At 42.5% G+C, this 12,088-nt stretch overlaps 1 protein-coding gene and 1 non-coding gene across 2 annotated transcripts; both read left to right on the forward strand.

The window, feature by feature from the left end:
• The first annotated feature begins 1,097 nt into the window (after nt 1-1,097).
• LOC116733454 (uncharacterized) lies at nt 1,098-4,256 on the forward strand. The gene is made up of 6 exons (XM_032584311.1): nt 1,098-1,489; nt 1,586-1,930; nt 2,020-2,355; nt 3,197-3,307; nt 3,396-3,424; nt 3,495-4,256. The coding sequence occupies exons 1-6, from the start codon at nt 1,450-1,452 to the stop codon at nt 3,552-3,554; spliced, it is 921 nt and encodes a 306-aa protein (XP_032440202.1). The 5' UTR covers nt 1,098-1,449; the 3' UTR covers nt 3,555-4,256.
• Nucleotides 4,257-5,904: 1,648 nt separating this feature from the next.
• trnan-guu (transfer RNA asparagine (anticodon GUU)) lies at nt 5,905-5,978 on the forward strand. The gene has a single exon. It is a non-coding gene; the product is annotated as a tRNA-Asn (tRNA).
• The last annotated feature ends 6,110 nt before the right edge of the window (nt 5,979-12,088 follow it).

Raw genomic sequence — 12,088 nt, forward strand, 5'->3', positions numbered from 1 at the left:
TTGGAGATAAGCGTCAGTTTTGACTTTCACAGGGATCAGAGGTAGAGATAACCTATTTCAGAACACCTGCTGTCCTACATGTTTCTATGTCTGTGGTTGAGAGGCTGCTTGTAGCATCGGTCCTGAGAGGTTCTGCATTTTTTTATGCCACCTGTGTCAATGCGCAGCATAGAATTGATTCATCAGTGCTTTGAAAAGTGATAGCTCTGACCTCATCTCAAATGAGTAATGAATTTACGGCAAGTGTTCATTTTTAGGAGCAGTTATTTTTCACAACCCTTGCACTCAAATTCAAGAGCTTGGTTTCCGCTCTGTGTGTCGGCACCCAGCGGTGGGTCAAAGTGTTATGCACACATATTTGCCTTTTTGATTACCCAGGATTGATGATGTTTATCACCATCCTTCCTTAACCATGTAAACTGAACACCCATTTTGCCAAGTTAACGTCCATTATACTGCGCAGAACCTGCTGCACTGAGGGCCTGGAACATTTTGTAGATCTGCAGGTACAACAGAGAAAAAAAGATTAATGTACCTGCAGATTCTGTATTTTCTAACTCACCTTTATCAGATAGCATGTGAGGATTTACTAAAGAGGAACAACAGCCTCGTAGTGTTTTCAGGAGAGTAAAAATTGAAATCTGTCGACATTTCAGATTTATCTAAAGCCAAAAACATATGTAAATAATAAATCAAATAAGATAAAATGATAGAAGAACTGGTTAATGTTGAGATTTTGAATTAGCCGGCAAACTATTAAGATGAACTAATTCAGTTTTATTCTATTTGAACTGAACTTGGAACTGATACTTCTTAAATGTGATGGGGGGATAGAAAATTGTCATTCTACTATACAAGTCGGTTTGAACATATTCCTGTACTTTATGTGTTTTCTATAATTAGTTGCTAGTACAGAATGTGTGTTATGATATTTGGTTCTACTTTCGTTGAAGCAGCACATTCTGTGTAAACCGTAAAAACAAGTTGAATTTCAAAGTTTGGAGAAATCAATGCAACAGCTGGTGCTGAACGATCAGCTCCTAAAATTCAAACGTCAACACCCCGGCGAGGTTTAATTGGTAAAAAAAAATAAAAATTTCTACCCTATGTCATTTCTCTTGCTTGCTTGTTTCACACTAAAACCCACAAAATGTCACATTTTGCTGCCCTAACTACTGGAAGACAAAACAAGGCCAAACTCCCCACAACAAGTCTGAGTCATTCAGCTGCTTTAAATAACCACTTTTTTTTTCTTGCTATGTTGTTTCCTCAGGAATCAGCAAATCAGGCTTTTCTGTGCTAAACTTTATGAACCAATCGTATCAGAGCTGATAGATGTGGCAGAATGTAGAACAGCCTGGTGTTGGTACGTCTACGCCTGGTCATTTTCTGCCACTGCAGTAGGCTTGGCTGCTGCAAATAAGTGGAAGTGCAAAAGCAGAAGTGGAGATGGCTCTCTTTGCGACCGTGCTCCTTCTCTGTTATCTGTGTGAGTACAAACAAAAAAAAAAAAGTAGATTAGGAAAATCTCTTTCTCTCCCTCTTTGTGCACAAACATGATGATTTCCTCTGTGTTTCGTTGCAGGTGAAGCAGAGCCCAGTGACGTCTCTCAGCCCGTTTCGGTGCGAACACTGAAGCTCGGAGAATCGGCGACCATCGAATGTTTCTTAAAGAGTGTCATTTATAATAGAGTGTGGTACAAACTGACAGCAGAGAGAAGACTGCAGGTGGTTGCAACTTATTCTTCTCGCTACAATTGGAGTGCAGTTGTTGACGAACTGAAACATCGTTATTCAGTTAATTCCAATGGGATCAATAATCACTTGACCATATCAGCAGCGTCTTGGGATGATGCTGGAACTTACTTCTGTGGAGTTCTGCGGCTGAATGACATTCAGTTTGGGTCAGGAACCTTGTTGATGCTACAAGGTATTCAGTCTATTCTCATATCCACTTAGTTTTAGTTGGACCCACAAACGGCTCTTCTGATCACAGCTGATCTGATTTCTTTCTCCAAGGCGTGAAGCTGAACCACTCTGTGGTCCAGCCGCCAAAGTCCCAGCCAGCCGGGTCAGAGGACGCCGTGCCTTTCAGCTGTACTTTCCACGCCACTCAGTGCACGGCAGAGGACACTGGGGTCATGTGGCTGAAAACCTCTCAGCGTTCCGCGCCAGAAGTCATTCACGTGTCTCGGAAAGCAGACGACTCCTGTAAGAGGACCGAGCGCGGGGAAACGACCTGCGTGCACAAGCTCCTCGTCAGAGACGTCGACTCCGACGGAGGGGGAACCTACTACTGCGCCGCCACCGTGTGTGGACAGACACAGTTTGGAAATGTGTCCATGGTTATTAACAGTAAGAGCATCGCAAAATATATGTAATGTTTATGACACTATTGGTTTGATTTTATGTGGAAAATATGTATCAAAAAAGTCAAATAACATACAACAGAATAGGCGCTCAATGTAAAATTAAGTGTAAATAGTTTAACAGTCAAGTCTCTATCTAGCAGTGCACTTCAAATTGGTTTAATAACAAAAAATGAAATTCTATAAATTTGCAAATCCCATCTAATCTTTGAACAATACAGTATAATTTAAAAAAATGTTTATTTAACTAAGTCAGATCATCCTATGAAATGTAGATTTACTGCATACAAAGCCTTTATATGCATTGGATTTGAAGATGATGGCTTACGAACAAGATTCAAAAATTTGTTTTATTCCATATAACATTTCTGATAAAAAAGAGATAAAGTTTGTTATGTCCATATCATGACCCACACGAGTCTTATGGAAAACTGCTGACTTAACAGTTTTCCAGTAGAAAGTGACTGACACAATCTATAAGAAGGGTAAGTCGCAGTGAACCATTCTGAGCTAGCTGCCTGCTCACACATTGCTATATTAAAACATTTTAATTCAAAGTTAAATAAGATCCAAAGTTTGGCACACAAAGAAAGAAAAAGTTCACAAACAACATAGAAGCAAAACGCATTCAAGAGATGTAGAGAGAAGTTATAACTGAGCGCAGGATACCAACAGAATTAGCCTCACTTACTGTAATTAATCACAATGACAACATATTTCACTAAAAATGTGAGAGTATTTAAAATTTCCACTATTTCGCCACATTTTAATATGTTACCTTCTCGATGACGTCATGATTTATTCACTATGTGTCCTTCTGTTTGAAGGTGGCCTGAATCCAACGGTTGTTGTACTGGCGACGTCAAACATCATTTTTGGAATCACGACTCTCCTCCTGTCCTGGATGCTTTGTAGATCCCGGAGGAAAGCTTCTGCTGGTGTGTAAAACTACGTGCAAAATGGCATAAATGTTGCTTCTGCATTGAGTTGAGTTGATCTGAGGTTTTACGTTTAATCCATCTCCAGGGGCCCCTAAAAGAACTTTTGCTGATCAGGTGAGCTCACCTTTTCACGTTATGCTATATGTAAATTCGAATGATTATTTCATACAAGCGTCTCTTACAGACTGCAGAATCCGTCGTCTATTCGAGTGTGTCTTCGCCCCACCGAAGCGTCGATTGCTGATCGTCCACAGCGACGCACAGCGGTGTGGTTTATTCTGACACTAGAAGCTGAACAGCAGAACCATCTTGGACTAAAGACAAAGCAGAAATACTGAATATTGTTGAATATATGTCTTTAAATAATGTATTGTAGTATAATGTTAATAGTGAAGCATAACTGACCAAGATAGCAACGGAAAAATCAAGAATGTCATAGAGATGGTGATAATTAAATATCTGTTATGCATTGACTAGTACAGCAATCGCTATGGAAACTCTGAACCTGCTTGAACGTGTGTTGCTGTTGATGTTTTGTATCATGTTTGGGTTCTAACACTATGATTTATTTGTGAAAGTCCTATAAAGTTTTACCATTGTTATCTTAAAGCATCAGACGAGGACAGTGTGAAAAGCGGCCGTGGAGTTGCAAGGCAATGTAAGGCTGTGGAGGAGACGGCATGGATGGGAAGGAACAGAAAGGGATAGAGCATGAGGAGAAGATTGAGAATGAACCACACACACACACACACCCACGCACACCCCCCCACACACACACACACACCCCTATAAAAAAACATAAAGAAGCAGTGTGGAGGATTGGGTTTGCAATACGTCTCAGGTTTTCTGTACCCCAATATTTGCTATATTTCTTATAAGCTGATTGTTCAATAAACACTTATTGACAGATTTGTGTTTAACCTTTTCGTTAAATACATACAAACAGTAGATTTTATTTTATTTTTTAAATGCTGTTTTAATACCACAAGTAAAAATCTTTTGTTTTAAAGTTATGGCCTCGCATTATTATTCTGTGCAATCAACAAACTGCTAAACACTGACTTTTTGCTAAAAGTATTGCACGCCATTTCAGTTTGGCCTCTCCAAACCAAGCTCCCAGGATGAGTTGGAAAAACAGCAAACTCCTGGTTTGGAAACAAAGTAATAGAAAAAAATGGTAATATGTGAAAAACATATTTCTAATCTTCCTAAAAATGTACTTTTAAAAGATTCTGTTTTTTTAAGTTGACAGTTACTCAGAACAAGACATTTTATCGACAAGATAGTTTTTCTGAATGAAATTTGCAAAAAAGTAGAATAATCTGTTGTGAGTAAACGTAATATTTATTCAAAAATAGTAAAATACAATTATTGCGATTTTGTGCAAAGGAAAAAAAATATGGTATATATACATCAAATAAATACTTATATATAGCCATAAGTGATTGATACAAGTATTTTGTGAGTATTATTAAATTATAGCACAACATATAACAAAGAAACATAGAGAAAAAAATTGACATGGCTTGTTTTACATGAACAAGTCATGTTTTTTGTAACATTAAGTATTAAAATTATCCATACATTTCCTGTGATAAATTTACAGGACAAATAAATTAATATATTTTAACTAAATAATAATAACAATGGAAGACTCGCTTTACTGTGTGATTGCCAGAGACAGTGTGAACATATCTCAGGATTAGAGCTACACCTGTATTTTTGGAAATCTGAGAGGATTTAGGGGTGTTTTTGAAAAATTCTGGGAGGCAAAGGGTATAGGGCACAAGTTAGCTGAATGAGCCATCAGACCTTATGCCCGACATTCTGAATTTTTAGCACCCAGCCGACATGGTGACCCAGTGATGGGACATTCGGGAGGACTAATAATGGGACATTTGGGAGAATTTAATATGGGACATTTGGGAGGAATTAGAATAGCACACCCATCCATCCATCCATTTTCTGTTCACCCTTGTCCCTAATGGGGTCGGGAGGGTTGCTGGTGCCTATCTCCAGCTACGTTCCGGGTGAGAGGCGGGGTCACCCTGGACAGGTCGCCAGTCTGTCGCAGGGCAACACAGAGACATACAGAACAAACAACCATTCATACTCACACCTAGGGAGAATTTAGAGAGACCAATTAACCTGACAGTCATGTTATTAGAGTGTGGGAGGAAGCCGAACTACCCGGAGAGAACCCACGCATGCACAGGGAGAACATGCAAACTCCATGCAGTTTGCATTCCCGGGGCGGGAATCGAACCCAGGACCTTCTTGCTGCAAGGCAACAGTGCTACCAACTGCGCCATTGTGCAGCACAACCATAATGGTACACATGGGAGGAATTTTAATGGCACATTTGGGCGGAATTAAAATTTATAATCTTTTGACTTTGAACTGTGGTAAGGACAGTATAGAAATCTATAAGGTTTGGCGAGAGGCGCAAGCAGTGGTTGAAGCAATTCCCCATCATCATACCGCTCAACTCTGTCTTTTGCAACAGTTATTGCATTGGATTTCAGAAGCAAGGCTGTAATGTTGCACATGTGATGAACCTCTGTCACGGCTAACTGTACCATTTCAGCATCTCTGTCTCTGTGGCGCAATTGGTTAGCGCGTTCGGCTGTTAACCGAAAGGTTGGTGGTTCGAGCCCACCCAGGGACGACTGTCAATGTTCTTGAGAAGACAGTGGATGTTGCCTGACTAAGTATCATTAATTGTTGGATTTCATCTGCCATTCATGGCTGCTGCTTTTGAAATACTCACTTCAGTACCTCATTGCTGCTTGAAAAGGAGTTTGACCAAATGCAACTTTTGAATTGCTGGATCTTTTGACTTTGAACTGTGGTAAGGACAGTATAGAAATCTATAAGGTTTGGCGAGAGGCGCAAGCAGTGGTTGAAGCAATTCCCCATCATCATACTGCTCAACTCTGTCTTTTGCAACAGTTATTGCATTGGATTTCAGAAGCAAGGCTGTAATGTTGCACATGTGATGAACCTCTGTCACGGCTAACTGTACCATTTCAGCATCTCTGTCTCTGTGGCGCTACTTCGCTCACGTTAGTCGGTGTTTCTCCTCCAATGGCGCTTGCCCCTCTCCATTCTCACATTGAACGGTTTAGCCAATGTCGTACCGCCTCATAATGGACCGAGCCTATCAATGTCCGCGCTCACAATGGAAATCGGCCAATCACCGTGGCGACATGCGAACCTATCAATGTCCGCGCTCACAATGGAAATCGGCCAATCACCGTGACCCCTCCCTCCCTCAGACGCCCTCACGCCCCCCACCACCACAAACAAAACAAATTTCGAATTTTATTTTTAAAAATAAAAACCGTTGGAAGATTCTGAAAGTCAGATGTCAGTAGCCTAGCTTCGTTGAAGAAGGATTCGTCATCACATCATTGATCTCTCGACCTAAACGATCTTGCTGTGAGTACCCATTAATATTGTTTATTGTCTGTTGTCGTTCAAACAGATTTCGTATTTATAATTGTACATCAGCTAAAATAATATATTGTGGGTTAAATAAAAGGGCGACATAATGATGTCATGTTCTGAGTGCAAGAGTAAGGACACATTTTATTTTATAATATAGTAGTAACATTTTAAGTTAAAATGTAAATGCATACATAGATATCAACCTATATATAGACCGACCTCGATCGATCGATCGATCGATCGAGGTTTATAGTTTTTTTTTTTTTACCTCATCATAATTAGCACAGAAAACTATGGCTTTGATTTTACTTTTAAATGCTTTTATGTCATACCCATTGTTAGTTGTGCACAAAGTGCATCATTAGTTTATGGAATTTGATTCTGCTAATTCCCAATGTTATCTTCAGATGAGCACCAAGCCAAAGAGCCACAAAGGTATGGGGGATGGGGAGTGGATGGCAAGGCTTAAGGCATTTGCCAGCACTGGGGTTTGGCCTTCCAATGCAGGGAATAGACCAGCCCCAAGGCAGAAGAAATGGCATGATATCTATCAGAAGGTAAAGTGAAGTCACTGTTTCATTCACTTGTGTGTGTAGATATGTTTATAAAAAAGGACAGACTTGAGTAGCTGTCATTAATAAGATTATGTTACACTGTTTCAGATAGAAAAATGCCCCATGCAAGTTCGGGGACAGACCACCCTTTTTGGAGCGTCTGTCACTTGTGACTGTGGCTTTCACACTGTTAAAGTAAGCTGGTTTAAAATAATATCTAATAACAATCACTTCTTAGTCAAATTTGAAGCTATGTCTTGTCTCTTGCAATTCTGGTGAATGGTGACTTTTATACTTAAAATATCTTTGTTTTGGTAGCCTGCACTGCAGCCTCCTTCTGCACCTCCTTCTTTGACCCCACAGTCTGTGGGTTCACAATCTAATTCTGGAGATACAGCAACAGCCACCCGCTGTTTCCTGAGGTCCCCTCCATCTTTGTCAAGGGTAAATGTTCTTGTTTGTTTGCTCAATACTTTATATTATTGATTCTGTCTTGGCAACAAACTATAATAGTTTTTGAACAAAACATTTTCTTGTGCTTATTTTGATGTAGTGATTTATAAAGTATATACTTCACATGATTGTACATTTCTCGTTTCAGTTCACTAAGTCCTATTTTGGGGGTTCTCTTTCGGATTCAGTGAAGCCAAACTTGGTGGCCCGGAAGACACCGAGTCCCTCTCCATCCTCTGTGAGGAGCCCAAGTCCCTTTCCATCCTCTGTGAGGAGCCCAAGTCCTTCTCCACCCTCTGTGAGGAGCCCAAGTCCCTCTCCATCCTCCGTGAGGAGCCCAAGTCCCTTTCCATCCTCCGTGAGGAGCCCAAGTCCCTTTCCATCCTCTGTGAGGAGCCCAAGTCCTTCTCCACCCTCTGTGAGGAGCCCTAGTGTTGCTCCATCCTCCCAGACACACTCCGGCAAGACAGTTGCATCTGTGAGTACAGCATTGTATATTCATTAAAGTAAAGCAGTTCTAAGATATCTGTTTTCAAACATATTTATGTTCTGTTGTTTTTAGGAACAGCCTTCAACGTCTCTGTTACAACCAGCTGCAGGTGATAATGCAGCTTCTTTCTGGTTGCCGAGTGAGATGAGGAAAACCATCCCTGTGCAGGATCAAAGATGGATCTCAAATACCCTCTTTAAATCTGGCAAACTGCGCCCAGATTTAAAGCTGTGGTACGAGCCTCCTGCGCCGGCCCTCATTTACCATCAGGTGCCAACACCTGAGAGGTTTTTTTCACATCGGCTCCTCGTATGGATGCCCTACCATCAGTGGAAGGTCAGGGTGTTCTGCAAAACTTGTGGGAATCATCTTACAGGTGCTGGCATCCACAAGAGGGCTCGGAAAGTCCTGGATATTGATAGGTATTACCTCCTTGTGACGGAGACACTCAGGTGCAGCGGGTGTAATCTCACGTATCTATCAACATCCCAGAGCATCCGAGACCAGCTGGACTTGCCGCACCAGAAACTATTTCGGCTCATCCTCACCCAAAAGTGAGTAAAACATTTAGTAAAATGCTAACTGAAGGAATGAAGATATTACATTACATGCAAATGTAACTGCAAAATAAATACTTTGTTAATCTGCCTTCCAGGTATGCTTGTGACATACGAGTGATCAGGCTGATGAGAGACAGGACACAGGGCAACAGTTCAGCACGGCTGCTGAAGCAGCTGAAAGAAAACCACGGGGAGGAGTGGCTGAACAGGTTGGGGCACTATCTGGAGGAGTGCGCTAACTTTGTAAATAGACCCAGCCTTTTCCCTGTGGTGTGCCAGGAGCCCCCAGAACCAGCTGACATCCCCACTGATCGCTGGTTGTTGTCAGTGTATGGCAGAGATATTCTGTCACGCATAGAACACATAAAAGCCAGCATCACCTCCACCTTGGGGACAGTTCTGAAGCTGGACTCCACCAAAAAGGTTAGTAACCATGTAATGATAATCGTCAAGTTAAAACAGCAAATGGTACATTTGTGAGTGCATTTACTATCTCCACCCAACTGGCACACACATCACAGAGAATCAAGCGCACCCCTCCCTTTCAATTAGGCCTATCTGAAGTCTATAAGGTAACTTGGCACACCTGTGCTCACAATGATCTCTTCAGACAAAGAGCCTCAGCTTCAAGCTTCCACAAAGACACCACTGGTAGGAACTGGACATTATGCACAGTTTATATCATTTAATCTGCATTCAGAAGACCAAATTAGCCTTGGTGATGAAATGGGATTTATGTGTGTGGAATGTAGTTTGTTTGTTCATTCACTGTTCACTTAAAAGTAGATTAACATTACCTGGAAAACTAGTTCATTAGTTCATTGTGATCTGTAATTGATTTTGTTTCATTTGTTTGTAGGTTTTCAAACTGCTCTGTGACTCTCTGTGACTACTTCTACAAAATCATGGTGGTCTTACACTGTTAATTGAACTAATCTAAAGACAAAAAGAAAAGATGAATAAAAGATGTCGCTGAAATGAGTGGTTCCTGCATTTCTTTGAGGGAAGCAAGCTTTTTCAAGTTTGGGCAGAAGCTGAGGTGGTTTAAAGAGAGCAAAAAACTTGACAATAATAATATTGATTATTATATCCTACTTGGAAAAAAAGTTGTACACTACTAAATTTAAAACGCTAATAATTTTAAAAATGTTTGGGATAACTTTTTTTCTGTTTCACAAACAATTAAACTTGTGAAAAGTTTATTGTTCTAAGTACATTGAAAATGTTATGAAATACACAGCCGGCAGTGGTTTCTGTAGACATGAGAAACGGCAAGATTTAATTCCACACTTTCTATTGTAGATCACCAAAAAGCTGGCTGGCCACAGCAAAGGAACGGCTCTGTGGGTGTCGTCAGTCAGCAATGAGCTGGGCCAAATATTGAATAGTGTCCTGACTGTCCAGGAGGGTCCAGGACTGGACAAAATGGCTGCAGGACTGATGGAGCGGTACCGCCAGGCTGGGGCTGCACCTCCAAAGGTGCTGTATGTGGACTGTGGCTGCTGTATTAGTGAAGGCCTCAGCAAGCTGCAGGCCAGGTTTGGAGGGTGGCCAGATATTTACATTCGCCTGGACATTTGGCACTTTATGCGGAGGCTGGCTGTTGGTTGTACCACGGATGCCCACCCTCTGTATCCTGCTTTCATGCGGGCACTGTCCTCCTGCATTTTTGAGTGGGATGCAGGGGACCTTGACCTTCTTCGACGAGCGAAAGAAAGGCAGCTCCAGCAGGAACAGAGGCCAGGTATAACCAACACCATGGTGGACAGGCAGATAACCAAGAAGGAGTTGAGTAATTTCTGTCGTAGGAGGACACGGGGAGAGGACATCACTACTGTCCTTATTGAACGACTGCTGGAGGAGCTGAATGGTCCAAAAGGGAGAGATTTGATGGGGGTTCCCTTACTGGATGAAGTCAGGATAAAACACATCTGGGGTGTCCAAAAACGGCATGTGAAATGCATTCAGGATGTTGCAGGGATTCAGTTGTACACTGAGGTGGGCAGTGTCAACAAGAGCGGAATCAAGTTGACACGTTATCGCTGTTCACGAGGCTCTACATCCCTGGAGTCATTTCATTGTCATTTAAACAGGTTTATTCCAGGTAAGTCGCTTTCTAACATGACTACAACACTTTACTGTATATTTTTTGCAAAACTGGATCAACCAGTATTGTTTCAAAGACATTAATATGATGTGTTGTTTTTTTCCTTTTTTTACAGGAACCAGTGCAAACTTACTGAATTTCCAGCTCTACCTCCTGGAAGGCCTGAATAGATGGAATCAGGATCGGGGTTCTGCAGCAGTGACCAACAAACCATCGTCTCTTCTGACATATGCTGGAGACATGACTCAGTCCATAAATCAGAACAGCTTGAAGGTGCTGGGACGAGAGTACGTCCCACAATTTATGCCCCCTTCAAAGTACACAGGTACAAATGAAATATGTGAAGGATAAACAGTTTAAGATAAACTATAGTATAAAAAAATCAATAATATGTAACATGTTTTGGAATGTTTTACTATCAATATGTTTGATTTTCCATAGGTGAGCTACTGGGCGTTGACTACCTTCTAAGTCAAACAGGAAAGCCACTGAAACCCCAGCCTGACTCAGAAGAGACAGATGTTCTGCTGGAAGATGTGGAGGCTAATGTAGCAGAGGAAGATGAAGGCTTTGTGGACGAAGAAGCTTTGGACTTTCTAGTATCAGAGCTAGACGATGAGACCCTTTTCTCAGCTACATCACATCTCGAATCCTCCTCCCAGCCTGCTGCCTCCACCCAGCCAGCTCCCTCCACCCAGCCAGCTCCCTCCACCCAGCCAGCTGCCTCCACTCAGCGTGCTGCCTCCACTCAGTCAGCTGCCTCCACTCAGTCAGCTGCCTCCACTCAGTCAGCTGCCTCCACTCAGCGTGCTGCCTCCACCCAGCCAGCTCCCTCCACCCAGCGTGCTGCCTCCACCCAGCCTGCTGCCTCCACCCAGCCTGCTGCCTCCACTCAGCCTGCTGCCTCCACTCAGTCTGCTGCCTCCACCCAGCCTGCTGCCTCCACCCAGCCAGCTCCCTCCACCCAGCCTGCTGCCTCCACCCAGCCTGCTGCCTCCACTCAGTCAGCTGCCTCCACCCAGCGTGCTGCCTCCACCCAGCGTGCTGCCTCCACTCAGTCAGCTGCCTCCACCCAGCGTGCTGCCTCCACCCAGCGTGCTGCCTCCACTCAGTCAGCTGCCTCCACTCAGTCAGCTGCCTCCACCCAGCGTGCTCCCTCCACCC

The sequence above is a fragment of the Xiphophorus hellerii genome, chromosome 14, assembly GCF_003331165.1.
Source record: "Xiphophorus hellerii strain 12219 chromosome 14, Xiphophorus_hellerii-4.1, whole genome shotgun sequence".
In the NCBI taxonomy this organism is placed as follows: Eukaryota; Metazoa; Chordata; class Actinopteri; order Cyprinodontiformes; family Poeciliidae; genus Xiphophorus; species Xiphophorus hellerii.

What these genes read in the sequence shown, in the direction of transcription:
- LOC116733454 (XM_032584311.1), top strand. Translation starts at nt 1,450, where the DNA reads ATGGCTCTCTTTGCGACCGTGCTCCTTCTCTGTTATCTGT. An exon ending in AACCTTGTTGATGCTACAAG is followed by an intron (nt 1,931 to 2,019) that starts GTATTCAGTCTA and finishes TCTTTCTCCAAG; the next exon opens with GCGTGAAGCTGAACCACTCT. An exon ending in AAAGAACTTTTGCTGATCAG is followed by an intron (nt 3,425 to 3,494) that starts GTGAGCTCACCT and finishes CGTCTCTTACAG; the next exon opens with ACTGCAGAATCCGTCGTCTA.